Consider the following 12982-nt stretch of genomic DNA (forward strand, 5'->3'; position numbering starts at 1 on the left):
ACAGTTGTGAGATGCTACAGTAGCTTGTAATTTTCTTCAAACATGCAAGTTTTGCGCTGATTAGAACAATCCCAAAAACAGTTTTTTTTTTTTTAAAGATTTTATTTATTTATTTGACAGAGAGAGATCACAAGTAGGCAGAGAGGCAGGCAGAGAGAGGGGAAGGGAAGCAGGCCCCCTGCTGAGCAGAGAGCCCGATGTGGGACTTGATCCCAGGACCCTGAGATCATGACCTGAGCCGGAAGCAGCGGCTTAACCCACTGAGCCACCCAGGCGCCCCCCCAAAAACAGTTTTATAAATTGTTTATTTATAGAGCATATAGAGTATTTGTTCACATTGTTTATGTAAATTACTGCCAAATTCAGTATTTCACTCTAAAATTTCATTTAAAACTTCAAATTTTTTCTAATAGTCTGTCACTTTTTTAGACCTCTTTATCTTTTTTTATTTCCCTCATTGTCATTAACAGTTGGCTTTCTTTTACCAAAAAAATGGTTTTTGGGTGCCTGGGTGGCTCAGTTGGTTAAGTGACTACGTTCGGCTCGGGTCATGATCCTGGAGTCCCGGGATTGAGTCCTGCATTGGGCTCCCTGTTCAGCAGGGAGTCTGCTTCTCCCTCTGACCCTCTCCCCTCTCATGCTCTCTCTCTTACTCTCTCTCTCTCTCAAGGAAATAAAATCTTAAAAAAAAAAGTTTTTTAATCACTTCATGAATCAAGGAGCAAGAAACAACAGACCACGGGTGCTAGGTGGTCTGCTAGGTTCACCCATTGTTAGCTAACTCTCCTCTGTGTAAACTGGTCATTTATTTCCTGAGATTAAAATTTATGTGTTGGCAAAATTAATACTGACCATGTATGTCATGGACTTCCAGTATTTGTAATGAAAAGGCAAATCTGTGATTATTAAATTCATGAATGCTAGGTTGGTATAATATAAAAGTTGATTCTATTACTAGCTCTGGATAGTAAATGGTGTAATAATAATACTACTACTTTATCTCTCTGTGTCGATTTTTTAAATGAAATAAGTTTTATGCTCATTATATCAAGAAGGTGCTATATTGCCAAATGTGTTTATCAACAGTATTGTCTCTAGTTAGTTGTAGTTGAAATTGCCATGTTTCCTCGGATTAGTATTTCTTTTTTTGCTTTCCTACTGAGAAAGATAAAATTTGCCCCCATTTTTTATTATGGAGAATTTTAAACATATACCAAAGTAGAGAGAATAGAATAATGACCCTATGGGACCATGACCCAGCTTTAATAGTCAGCATATGGGCCAATCAGTTTCACTTATACAGCCTCCCATAATTATTTTATATATTTATTTTTAAAGATTTATTTATTTATTTGACAGTTCACAAGTAGGTGGTACGGGGGCGGTGGGTAAGCAGGCTCCCGGCCAAGCAGAGAGCCCGATGTGGGCCTCGATCCCAGGACCCTGAGATCATGACCTGAGCTGAAGGTAGAGGCTTAACCCACTGAGCCACCCAGGTGCCCCAAGGAACCCCTGTTTTAAAGCAAGTCTTAGGTATTATATTACCTCATCACCCAGTAACTCCATACGTATTTCCAAAAGACAAGATCTGTCTTCTTCCCTCACCTTTTTAAATATAACCACAATGCCATTATTATGCCTAAATTTTTTTTTAAAAGATTTTATTATTTATTTGACAGAGTGACAGAAAGTGAGGGAACACAAGCTGTGGAAGTGAGAGAGGGAGAAGTAGGCTTCCCACTGAGCAGGGAGCCTAATGTGAAGCTCCATCCCAGGACACCAGGATCATGACCCGAGCCAGAGGCAGATGCTTAATGACTGAGCCACCCAGGGGCCCCATGCCTAAAAGTTTTTAACAAGCTTGTATAATATCGTCAAATAGCTAATCAGGATTCAGATTTCCCTGGTTGATTTATAATTGTCTTTATACAGTTGGTTTATTAGAATCAGGTCCTAAATAAGGTTTATACACTGGATTTGATTGATATGTCTCTTAAGTCTATCTTCATCTCTCATAGTTCACCCCCCTTTTATTTTCCCTTGCTATTTATTGAACCTAGTTATTCTGTAGAATTTTATACATTGTGGATTTTGTTGTTCACATTCCTATGGTAGTGCTTAATATGTTCATTTATCCCTTTTTCTTTCCTGGTTGTTAGATCTTGTAGCTTTCACAGATACAGGTTGAGTCTGTTTTTATTTTGGCTGTTTCCTGAATGGAATTGTATACATACATCAGAAAGTACATCATGTCTGCCTATCTCTCTTTGTGATATTAAAATTAATTAGTTGATGAAGGTATTGTTAGCCTGATTATTCATTATAAAATTCTCCATCAGCCTTACACAAGAGTTTTAGCAGCTTTTGGTAACTGCCTAGATCCCCTATTTTATTATAGTTTGCCAGATGGTAATATTCTAATTCTGTCATTTTTTGTTATTAGCTAGAATTTTTCTATAAAGGATTTTATCTTATCAACTATTTATTTTACCTTGAAAGCTCTTACTACAGGATAAATGAGTCTTTCTTTTTATCAGTTTTTAGAATAAAGAGTTCCCCTAAACATCAGTGAAGTTTATTTTAGTAGCTTTCCACAGAGTCAGAAACTTGGTGTGGTTTGTTTTAGTTTTTAATCCACACAGTTAAAAATATTATTACCATTCTGTGTTTGTATTTCTGAAACTTAAGACATTGTAGGTGGGGATTTGCAGTCACTTAACTCAGCCACCTTAAGCACTGAACCAAAATTCTGTAACAGAAATGCTCATTTCTGACATGAGTCCCATGAGCACAGCTAAGATCTTTCAAAATTATTTTCTGGTTCAAAATTCAGCCTTATTTCAATTTCTGTAGCAAAGCTTTGCAACTTACTGTCATTTTTCCCTGATTGCAACAAATTAACTGACATATAGAAAATAGTTTTAGCTAATAGAATTGGAAAGATTTATATTGATATGTATTGGACTTCTTGGGTACAGTCTCTCTTTGTTTTGTTGTATATAGTGTATTTGCATAAAAACAAGATCTTTTTTTTGTCCTTACAGATTATTCATCTACTCTAGGGGTTGACATTTACTTGACACCCTAATCTGGTGTTTCGATGTCTCAATCCTCTTTCCTGCATTAATTGAGAGGATGACATGGATGAAAAATAAGCAATAGGAACTGATGAATCCCCAAGGACCAGTGATCCTGTTTTCATGCAAATATCTGCACTGATAAAGATGATGGAAAGAAAAAAAATGCAAAAAATATTTGTCCTCAAAACATGATTGTTTGTCACTTCCCTAGAGCATTGTTACATGTTAGTATAGAAATAATGTGTATCTTCTAGGGCTGTTAGTAACTAGATTGTGTCTTTTGGAAGATGAACTATGCCCTTTGATTTGGTACATGATTATGTCTCAGATAACCCTTGTGGGATTTTGGAGTGCAGTAATTTTTTGTATAGGTGTTTATAGCTTGTCGTGACTGGGGTCCCTTGGCTTGATTTGAGCAGTTAACTAATATGAAATTGCCATGAAGTACATAGAAATATGGAAAATTGTAAATTGCCTTACCATATAAAGAATTTTATTTTCATTGCTTCTTTCTGAGTGCAGTGCTCCTTTCTGTTTTGCTGGAACTGTTGTAGACCAGTCTCCCTGCCTTTCAACCACTCCATTCCAGGCTGTCAGTATAATTTTTCTAAAGTATCATTTGCTTCTTTTGTCCTTTGCTCGTAAGTCATTACGAGTACTTTACTGACCAGGCGATCAAATTCATATTCTAACATGGCATTCAAAATCCTCTTCACTCTGGCCCTAGCTTAATGACCGCATTTTTTCCTTACTTCTCCCCTACCAAAACACCGTGTATGGTTCACATTTGAAATACTACTCTTCGTGTTAACACTTGACTGTCTTCCTAATTCTATCCATGCTATTCCTTTTTCTAACAGAGCTCTCCCTGACCTATTTCTAATATTAGAACTTCTATTCATCCTTCACTGTTTAGTCCCAGATTTACCTCTTTCATCAGCCTTTCCTTTTCATTCCTTATCTGGAAAGTGAACCCTCCTGGCCTCCCAAATTGCTCCTAGAGCAGTTCATTTGTTTCATTTGTATGGCACTTTTACCATTCTGGGAGATTTTGGTACATGTCTTATCCCTTGATTGATTGTAACTCTTTCCGGTAAAAAATCATACTTTGTTCTGTCTTTCTAATCCATAGAGTTCCTGGCATGTAGAAAATGCACAAGTGTGTATTTGCTGATTGAATGAATGGTCAACTGCTCATGACTTCGGGTGAAATGATAGAATTTTTCTAATAAAATCCATTGACTTAAAACTGAAGAGGTGAAAGTTTCTGGAAATTGTTCTTTTTCTGGGTAGTTGGTGTTTTATTGATGAAAAGTAAAATTTGCAGGTCTTGTAGCGTCTGCAAGTTTTCCTCTAGTGGTTGGATGATCGACCACACATAGTAAAAATAGGGTGAAGCCTGTTGATGATGGTTTTATTTTGTCTTCTACTTGAATCTTATTCCATCATTGTTATGGCCTGGACATGATCCTGATTTAGTCTTTTTAGTCGTCCATTGGTTGCTTTATTCCTAAGACCAGTGAAATTGGGGGTGCCTGGCTGGCTCAGTTGAAAGAACATGTGACTCTTGATCTCTGGGTTTAAATTTGAGGCCCATGTTGGGTGTAGAGATTACTTTAAAATCTTAAAAAAAAAAAAAAAAGGAAAAAACAGTGGAACTATCATTGTGAATCCTATAGAACACTGATTCTCAACACTTTTTACCCTTTAAAAAAATGTTTTCCCTCTTGTCTCTGAGGTCTAGAAACCACATAGATGAGCTAATTAATGGCTATACTCAAGATTTTTTTTTTAAAGATTGTAAATATTTATTTGACAGAGAGAGAGAGATCACAAGTAGGCAGAGAGACAGACAGAGGGGGGGAAGCAGGCTTCCCGCTGAGCAGAGAGCCCAATGCAGGGCTTGATCCCAGAACTCCAAGATCATGACCCGAGCTGAAGGCAGAGGCTAACTCACTGAGCCACCCAGGGGCTTCTACATTCAAGATATTTTTAAATAGAATGTGAAAATTGGGAAAGCAGAGGATCATGCCATTTGAAATTAAAGCTAAGCTTGGGACTCTAATGCACTTGTTCTTTTTTCTTTTTCTCTTCTTTTTTCTTTTTTTTAATAGCAGCTTTGTTGAGATATAATTCACACACCCTACAATTCACCTACTTATAGTGTGCAGTTTGGTGACTTTTAATATATTTAGAGTTGTACTGCTATCATCACAATTGTAGAACATTTTTATCTCCCCCGAAAGAAACACTGTACTATTCCCTATCTGAAAAGTGGAAAGTACCCAAGCATTCATTCCTTATTTGCCTCCTAGGCCCACACGCCTAGGCCACTGCTAATCTGCTTTCTGTCTTCATGAATTTACCTATTCTTCTTCTTCTTCTTTTTTTTTTTAAGATTTTATTTATTTATTTGACAGAGACACAGCAAGAGAGGGAACACAAGCAAGGGAGTGGGAGAGGGAGAAGCAGGCTTCCCGCTGAGCAGAGAGCCCAATTCGGGGCTCGATCCCAGGACCCTGGGATCATGACCTGAGCCGAAGACAGAGGCTTAATGACTGAGCCACGCAGGCGCCCTGAATTGACCTATTCTTGACATTTCGTATTAATGGAATCATACAGTATGTGGTCTTTGTGACTGTTTTTTTTTTTTTTTGCATGTGTGTAACATGTTTTCAATATTTACGTTGTAGCATGTACTTAATTTCTTTTTATGGCCAAATAATATTCCCTTGTATAGATATATTCACCAGTTATCCACACTGTACTTATCCCCCAGGTAACGGACATTTGTATCTTTTCTATGTGGCTAGTGTGAATAATGTTGCTATAAACATTTATCTACAAGTTTTTGTGTGCATTTACCTTTCTTTTCTCTTGGCCTTTTAACTAGAAGTAGAATTCCTGGGTCATACGATAATTCTACGTCTGACTCCTTTGAGGAACTGCCTTCTCTTCCATACTGGCTGCCCCATTTTACATTCCCACCAACAGTGTGGGAATTCCAGTTTCTCCGTATTCTTGCCGGTAGTTGTTTCTGTTTTCAAAAAGTTATCATTCATCCTAGTGGATGTGAAGTGGTATCTCATTTTTTACATTTACATTTGACTAATAACTAATGATATTGAGCATGTTTGTATATCTTGTTTGTTGTATATCTTGTAAGTTGTATATCTTCTTTGCAGAACTGTTTGTTCAGGTCCTTTGCCCATTTTAAAATTGGATTATTTGTATATTTATTACTGAGTTTTAAGGGTTCTTTAGATAGTCTAGAAACAGGTCATTTATTATATATCTGCTTTGCAGAAGTTTTCTCCCATTTTCGTGGGTTGTCTTTTTACTTTCTTGATGATGTCCTTTGAAGCATAGAATTTTAAGTTCTATTTATCTGTTTTTGTTGTTGTTGCTTGTATTTTGGTTTCATACCTAGGAAACCATTGCCTAATCCAATGTCCTGAAGATTTATGCCTGTGTTTTCTTCTGAGAGTTTTATAGTTTTAGCTCTTACATTTATGTCTTTGATCCATTTTAAGTTAATTTTTATACATGGTATAAGGTAAGGATACAAATTCATTGTTTCGTATGTGGATAGCCAGTTGTTTCAAACATTATTTGTTGAAAAGACTATTATTTTCCTATTGATTGTCTTGGCATTCTTGTTAAAAAGCAATTGACCATAAATGCAAGGTTTTTTTCCTGGACTCTCAAATCTGCTTCGTTGATCTGTATATCTGTCCTTAATGGCACTACACTATTGTTTTCGTTACTGTAGTTCTGTATTAAGTTTTGAAATTGCGATGTGTGAGTTTTCCAACTTTGTTCTTTTTCAAGATTGTTTTGGCTACTCTGGGTTTCTTGAATTTCTGAAGAAATTTTAACTTGTCAATTGTTGCAAAGAAGTCAGCTGGGATTTTGGTAGAGATTGCATTGAATCTGTAGATTCAGTTTGGGGAGTATTCCCATCTTACTAATATTAAAATGATTCATGAATGTAGTATGTCTTCTATTTACTTAGGCCTTTAATTTCTTTCAGGAACGTTTTGTGGTTTTTAAAGTATAAGTATTACATTTTGTTTGTTAAATCAGTTCTTAAGTATTTTATTTTCTGATGTTATAAATGGCATTGTCTTCTTAATATCATTTTCAGTTTGTTCATTGGTGCTTTATTTTTTTCTGAGTTTTTATTTAAATTCCAGTTAGTTAATATACAGTATAATATTAGTTTCAGGTGTGGAATTTAGTGGTTCATCATTTATGCACAGTACCCGGTGCTCATCACAGCTGCCTCCTTAAGTCCCCATCACCTGTTTAGCCCACCTCCCCTCCAGTAACCATCAGCTGGTCCTCTACATTTAAGAGTCTGTTTCTTGATTTGCCTCTTTTTTCTGCCCTATGTTCATTTGTTTCTTAAGCTTATTAGTACTTTAGAGAAATGCAGTTGACCTTTGAATAAAGGGACTTGAGGTGCCAAATCTCTGCACAGCTGAAGATCTGTTTATAACTTTTGATTTCCCAAAGCTTAACTAGCCTACTTAATAGCTTACTGTTGACATGAAGCCTTACTTATGAACAGTTGATTAACTCATATTTTTATGCTATATGTAGTATATACTATATTCTGTAATAAAGTAGCCAGAGAAAAGAAAATGTTAAGAAAACCATAAGGAAGGGAAAATATATTTGTAGTACTGTGTTTATTAAAAACAAATCTGCATGTAAGTGGACCTGCGTGGTTTAAACCATGTTGTTCAAGGGTCAACTGTACAATTAACTTTTGTATGTCGATCTTCTATCCTGCAACATCACTGAACCCATTTATTGGTTCTAATAGAGTTTTAGTAGGTTACTAAAGATTTTTTATATACAGCAGTGCTTGGATGTCTCAGTCAGTTAAGCGTCTGATTCTTGATACCAGTTTAGGTCTTGATCTCAGGGTCATGGGTTCAAGCCCCACGTTGGGTTCCACACTGGGCACGGAGCTTACTTTAAAAAAAAAAAAAAAAGATTTTCTATATACAGAATCATGTCATCTGCAAATAGAGATAGTTTTACTTCTTTATTTCCAATCTGGATGCTTTTTATTTCATTGTCTTGCTTAATTGCCCTGACTAAAAATTCTAGTACAGGGTTAAATAGAAGTGGCAAAAGTGGACATCCTTGTCTTCTTCCTGACTTTAGGGAAAAAACATTAAGTGTGATGTTAGTTGTGGGTTTTTTGTAGATGTCCTTTGTGGGTCTGAGGAAACTTTACCTTTCCTGTTGAGTGTTTTTTTTTTTAAAGATTTTATTTATTTATTTGAAGAGGTATTGAATTTGATGCATTTGTTCTTGATTATGCTTTATCTTATACTACAAAATAAATTAAAATCCCAATTTATACTCATTTACTTGGTCTGGGTTGAAATTTACTTAGTAGTATAAAGAAATAGGTTAGGGGCATCTGGGTTCCCAGGGTCCTGTAATCGAGCCTGGTGTTGGACACCTTACTCAGCAGGGAGCCTGCTTCTCCTTCTCCCTCTGCCTGCTACTCTGCCTGCTTGTGCTCTCTCTCTGTGTCAAATAAATCAAATTTTTAAAAAAGAAAAGATAGGCTAAACAGTTACTAATGTAAATAATTTCACAATGAGCATATTACTTTCTAAGAATAGCTTTATGAAATTTAGCTTGTTTTTGATACAGGGTTTTTTTTTATTAATTTGTAGTCTAATCCTGCATATTCTTTAGACATTTCACTGGGACTGTTATTTGGATAAATTTAATCACTTACATAGTTTTTAAAAGCAACATTGTATTGTAAAAAGACTGAGATGACCCCATTCCTGCTATTTCATTCTGTCAGTGATGAAGCTGTCTATACCAGAAACTGTTTGGTACAGTTTTCTTAGGAGGTGGTACCAAAGGAAAACTTCCAAGTTAGCCTGTGGTATAGTAGATTTCTCTACCCTCTAGGCATATAATTTTTTGGAAAAAAAAAAAAAAGACCATTTTTATCTAGAAATTATTTCCCATCTAGATAAAATTCTAAAGAACAGATAACTCTGGTCTTTAGATTTTTTATTTTAATTTATGAAGGAAGAGGAGAAGAGAAAATGTGGGACACTTAAAGCCTCGATATTCTTCTTTGTGGCCTGACAGCAGAGATATTTGTCTGGCTTACTTTATAAGGCCTGTTCAGTCTCTATAATAGGAGTTAAATTAACTGCCTTTGATTGATTGAGGAAGAAAATTGTCTGTCCTTTAACCTCTAGATGGCAGCATGAGTCTTATTGTACTACCAGCTTTGCTTCTGCCCTCTCCAACTGGGTTTCTTATTTAGGTAAGACATTCTTGTGACTTTACCAGACTATTTACCTACATTGCTTGATTTTTTAGATTTTTGTTTTTCCTTTTCATCTCCCCAGTTTTTAAAACCCTTTTCAAAGCAATATATATTTCTGATGCTCAGAGTCCTTTAATTTCTCTATTGTCAGAAGTAACATTTTGCTTTTGATTAAAGAGATTGGTAGAAAAGATTCTAAAAATGTGATAGTTTAATTCAATAGTTTCTGTATCTGGGCATAAGCCTCCTCAGAATGGGCTCAGTTCTCATCTCAGCCTACCTTGCTCTGTCCTTTCATTCTGCAGGTTACTGTGTGAGATCAGACACTGCTGTATTAAGTTAAGGCAGGAATGTTGGCTAAAACTGATGAAAGAAACTTGAACTCATTAGTCGTTCTTCAGGAAGAATCTAATTGTTTTAAAATAAAACTTGCAAATATTTAGCCATTTTGAGTGATGAGATAATAGGAAAAGAAAGACATATTCAGTTCAGCAACTGTTTGAGTGCTGACCTCCTGCAAGGCTCTGCAGAGGATATGAAGATGAATAAGACATAATTACTGCCTTGTGCAGATTAAATTTAGTAGGAAAGGGAGATAAGACAAGTAAATGATTCTTAATAGAAGGTAGAGGAGATAAGCTTAATAGAAGGTAGAGGAGATAAGAGTACAAGGACCTGTGGGGTAGGGAAGAAGAGGGTAATTACATTAGATTACTATAGGAATGGCAGGTATGTGTCATTTTGTATACCAACATGGATTGATTAGTTAGGATTGTCTAGGGCCATTGAATTGAGGATTTTGAGAAGGAGCCTGGATTCAGAGAAGGCAGTCGGTGTTATCCGCTATGGGCAAGAGGAAGGGGTATGGTAGTATTTGCTATTTCTGGATCATTGAAAATAGACCTTAAAGAACACATTGGAGCTTGTTAGGTGGGGGTGGGAAGGGACCATATTCCAGGTGGAGTGAATATTCAGAGCAAAACAGAGTTTGAAGGGATAGCTGTGCTCAAGGAATGGTGGGAATGATCTCTAATCTGGTTCTTAAGGAGCCCAGGGGACATCCAGGTCATAAGAACTAAGACAAGGAAGGAGACAGGGACAGGATTAAGGAGAGCCTTGAATTCTACAAAGTAAGGAGTTAGGCTTAAAGGTAATGGAGGCAAGTGAAATCGTTTTTTAAAAGATATTTCAGAGGCATCTGGGCAGTTCAGTCAATTAAGCGTCTGCCTTTGACTCAGGTCATGATCTCGGGGTCCTGGGATCGAGTCCCATATCGGGGCTCCCTGCTCAGCAGGGAGTCTGCTTCTCCCTCTCCCTCTGCTCCTCCACCCTACTCACGTCTCTCTGTCTCTCTCTCTCTCTCACTCAAATAAATAAATGAACTCTTTAAAAAAAATAAGGTATTTTAATGGCTCTAACATTATCTATGTGTTCACTATAGATGGTTTATAGAGACACTTACTTTAAGAGACTTTACCGTAAATCTGTTACTGTAAAGATAAAGTAAAAACTGTATAGCCTTACCACTAAGAAACAACATTGAATGTGTTTTTTGCCCCACTCTTTTCCCTTTGTGTATGGATGTTGTGTTTCCGTTTCTGCTTGTGTCCCTACATATGCATAAACATGCTTTTTAACATAACTGAGACTATAGTATATATATACATAGTTTTAGCCTGTGCGTTTTTTTCATTTATCTATCTTGAGCCCTTTTCTGTGTCACTAAAAATTCTACCATTGAAGATTTCTGAGTAGGGAAGTCACACCATTAGCAGGCATTGGTGCATAGGATAGAATGGAATGGTAGAGCCAGGAGGTTGGAAGCCATTATGGGAGTCCAGCAAGAAGAGGTGAGGGCTTGAATGAATGGCGGCCGTGAGAATGGGAGGAGGTGCACTGACAGTAGATGCTTCAGCTCTATCACTTCCAGAACTAGGTAACTGTCTGGATGGATCTTAGGGGGTAAGCTGAAATTAGAATCTAGCATGATGTTTTGAGCCTGACCAATTACAGGGACTTCAGAAGAAGGAGAGAGATCCAGTTACAGAAAAACATCACCAAACTCTCCTATATGTTTCTTAGGAGACAGGCTCCTTAATTTTTTTTAGAAATAAGTAAAAGCCATTTGCATAGGTGGTTATTATTAATAGAGTGACAGCAGTGCTCTTGTCTAGTTTGGGCAACAGGTGATGTTTTGGGTAGATATTTTTCTCTCAGGAAAATAAACATGTGAAAGAAGATATCCGTAACTTCAGAAACGGGTTTGTGTAGTCCCTTTACAGTACTCTTTGGCAGATCATCAGGCCTCTCAGTTGAATAAATTACTTTTGTATAGTTTTCTTCCATAGTAGTGATATTTTATTCACTTAGCCTCCCTGTAGCAATTCAGGAACTTGGTGTGGCCTTTATATAGAGTTGACATCCAAATCTGTTAACTGGAAAACAATTTCAGAAGTACAGATTTGAGATGATGTGGTAACTACATTTACGTGGTGAACACTGTATAATGTATAGAATTGTCAGATCACCGTATTGTATGTACCTCTGCAACTATTGTAACATTTATGTCAACCATACTTCAAAAATAAATGTTTAAGATAATGGTAATTGGCCCCAAATATTTGATGTGGATATATCTGTTAATCAACAGCTGTCTTTGTATTATATCAGCAACAGGGTCAGGTCCTCCCAGAAGTGAAGACAGCATTTTACAAGTAGCTGGAGGTTTGTAAGATCTCTGACAGAGAGGAAATCCACTGCCCAACCGTCTTCTAGAAGGGCACTTCCTACCCCTGCACCCTTGTGAAGACAAAGTATTATAATTTTAAAGTCATTGCTAACTTGGTAGGCAAAATATTAATATCTTTAGTGTTTGTTCCTTGTGAGGATGAACTTTTTTCTTAATGTTTCTTGATTGTATCTGTTGACAGGGAAATTCAAGAAGGTATAAATTTAAATTATTTTAACCTGAATAATAAAGCCAGGGAACTTGATGCAAAGGCACCTAAAGACCGTGTTGTCATCTGCACTTCTCAAATACCAGATGAAATTTAGCTTTTGTTTTCTTTGTTTCAGACACGGCTGTACCATTTTGTCATAGTCATTAGCATGGCATCCTGTTTAGGTAGTAATACAGTATAAAATCTAGAAATCCCACTTCGAAGGGATCAGGGTTATTCCTCATAATTAGAAATTGTCAGTTTAGCCTTAAGTATTTTGTTTTTCAAAACGTATTATGATAATGGGAAATAAAACATGCCATTATTTCTCATTTTTCCCTTGGTTAACAAATTAGGATCCACAAAGCCTCAAATTACCTTTAAGGCTTATAAGCACTCATATATTTTGTCCATTAGTCAAGTTGCTCATAAACCCAATGTTGCCTCTGAAATGGCTTTTTACACAAAGAGGATTTTACCATAAAATGCTTGGTGGTATTCTATTCTCTTCTGGTTTGGGGTGGGGGTTTGGGCAGGCAAGGATAGAGGAAAGCAAGCAGGGCATACATTAATTTGGGTGGGGTTGGTTTTAAAGTAACATTCTGTTTAATTGTACAGCATGTATGGAAGGGAAATGTACATAG

At 36.6% G+C, this 12982-nt stretch overlaps 1 protein-coding gene across 5 annotated transcripts in view; it reads left to right on the plus strand.

Annotated features, from left to right (window-relative positions):
* LIN52 (lin-52 DREAM MuvB core complex component) overlaps positions 1–12982 on the plus strand; it is a 120288-nt gene that overhangs the window by 15008 nt on the left and 92298 nt on the right. Inside the window, exon 6 of one of the 5 annotated variants that reach the window (XM_044229635.1) lies at positions 5501–5521. The exons of 3 other annotated variants lie outside the window; for them this stretch is intronic. In XM_044229635.1, coding sequence (XP_044085570.1) covers positions 5501–5502 — 2 coding nt within the window. In that variant the 3' untranslated portion in view covers positions 5503–5521. Of the gene's footprint in view, positions 1–3044; positions 3588–5500; positions 5522–12982 lie in introns of those variants that run through there. One more of the 5 variants, XM_044229632.1, reaches the window with a different exon arrangement.

Source organism: Neovison vison, chromosome 13 (genome assembly GCF_020171115.1).
Source record: "Neovison vison isolate M4711 chromosome 13, ASM_NN_V1, whole genome shotgun sequence".
Lineage (NCBI taxonomy): Eukaryota > Metazoa > Chordata > Mammalia > Carnivora > Mustelidae > Neogale > Neogale vison.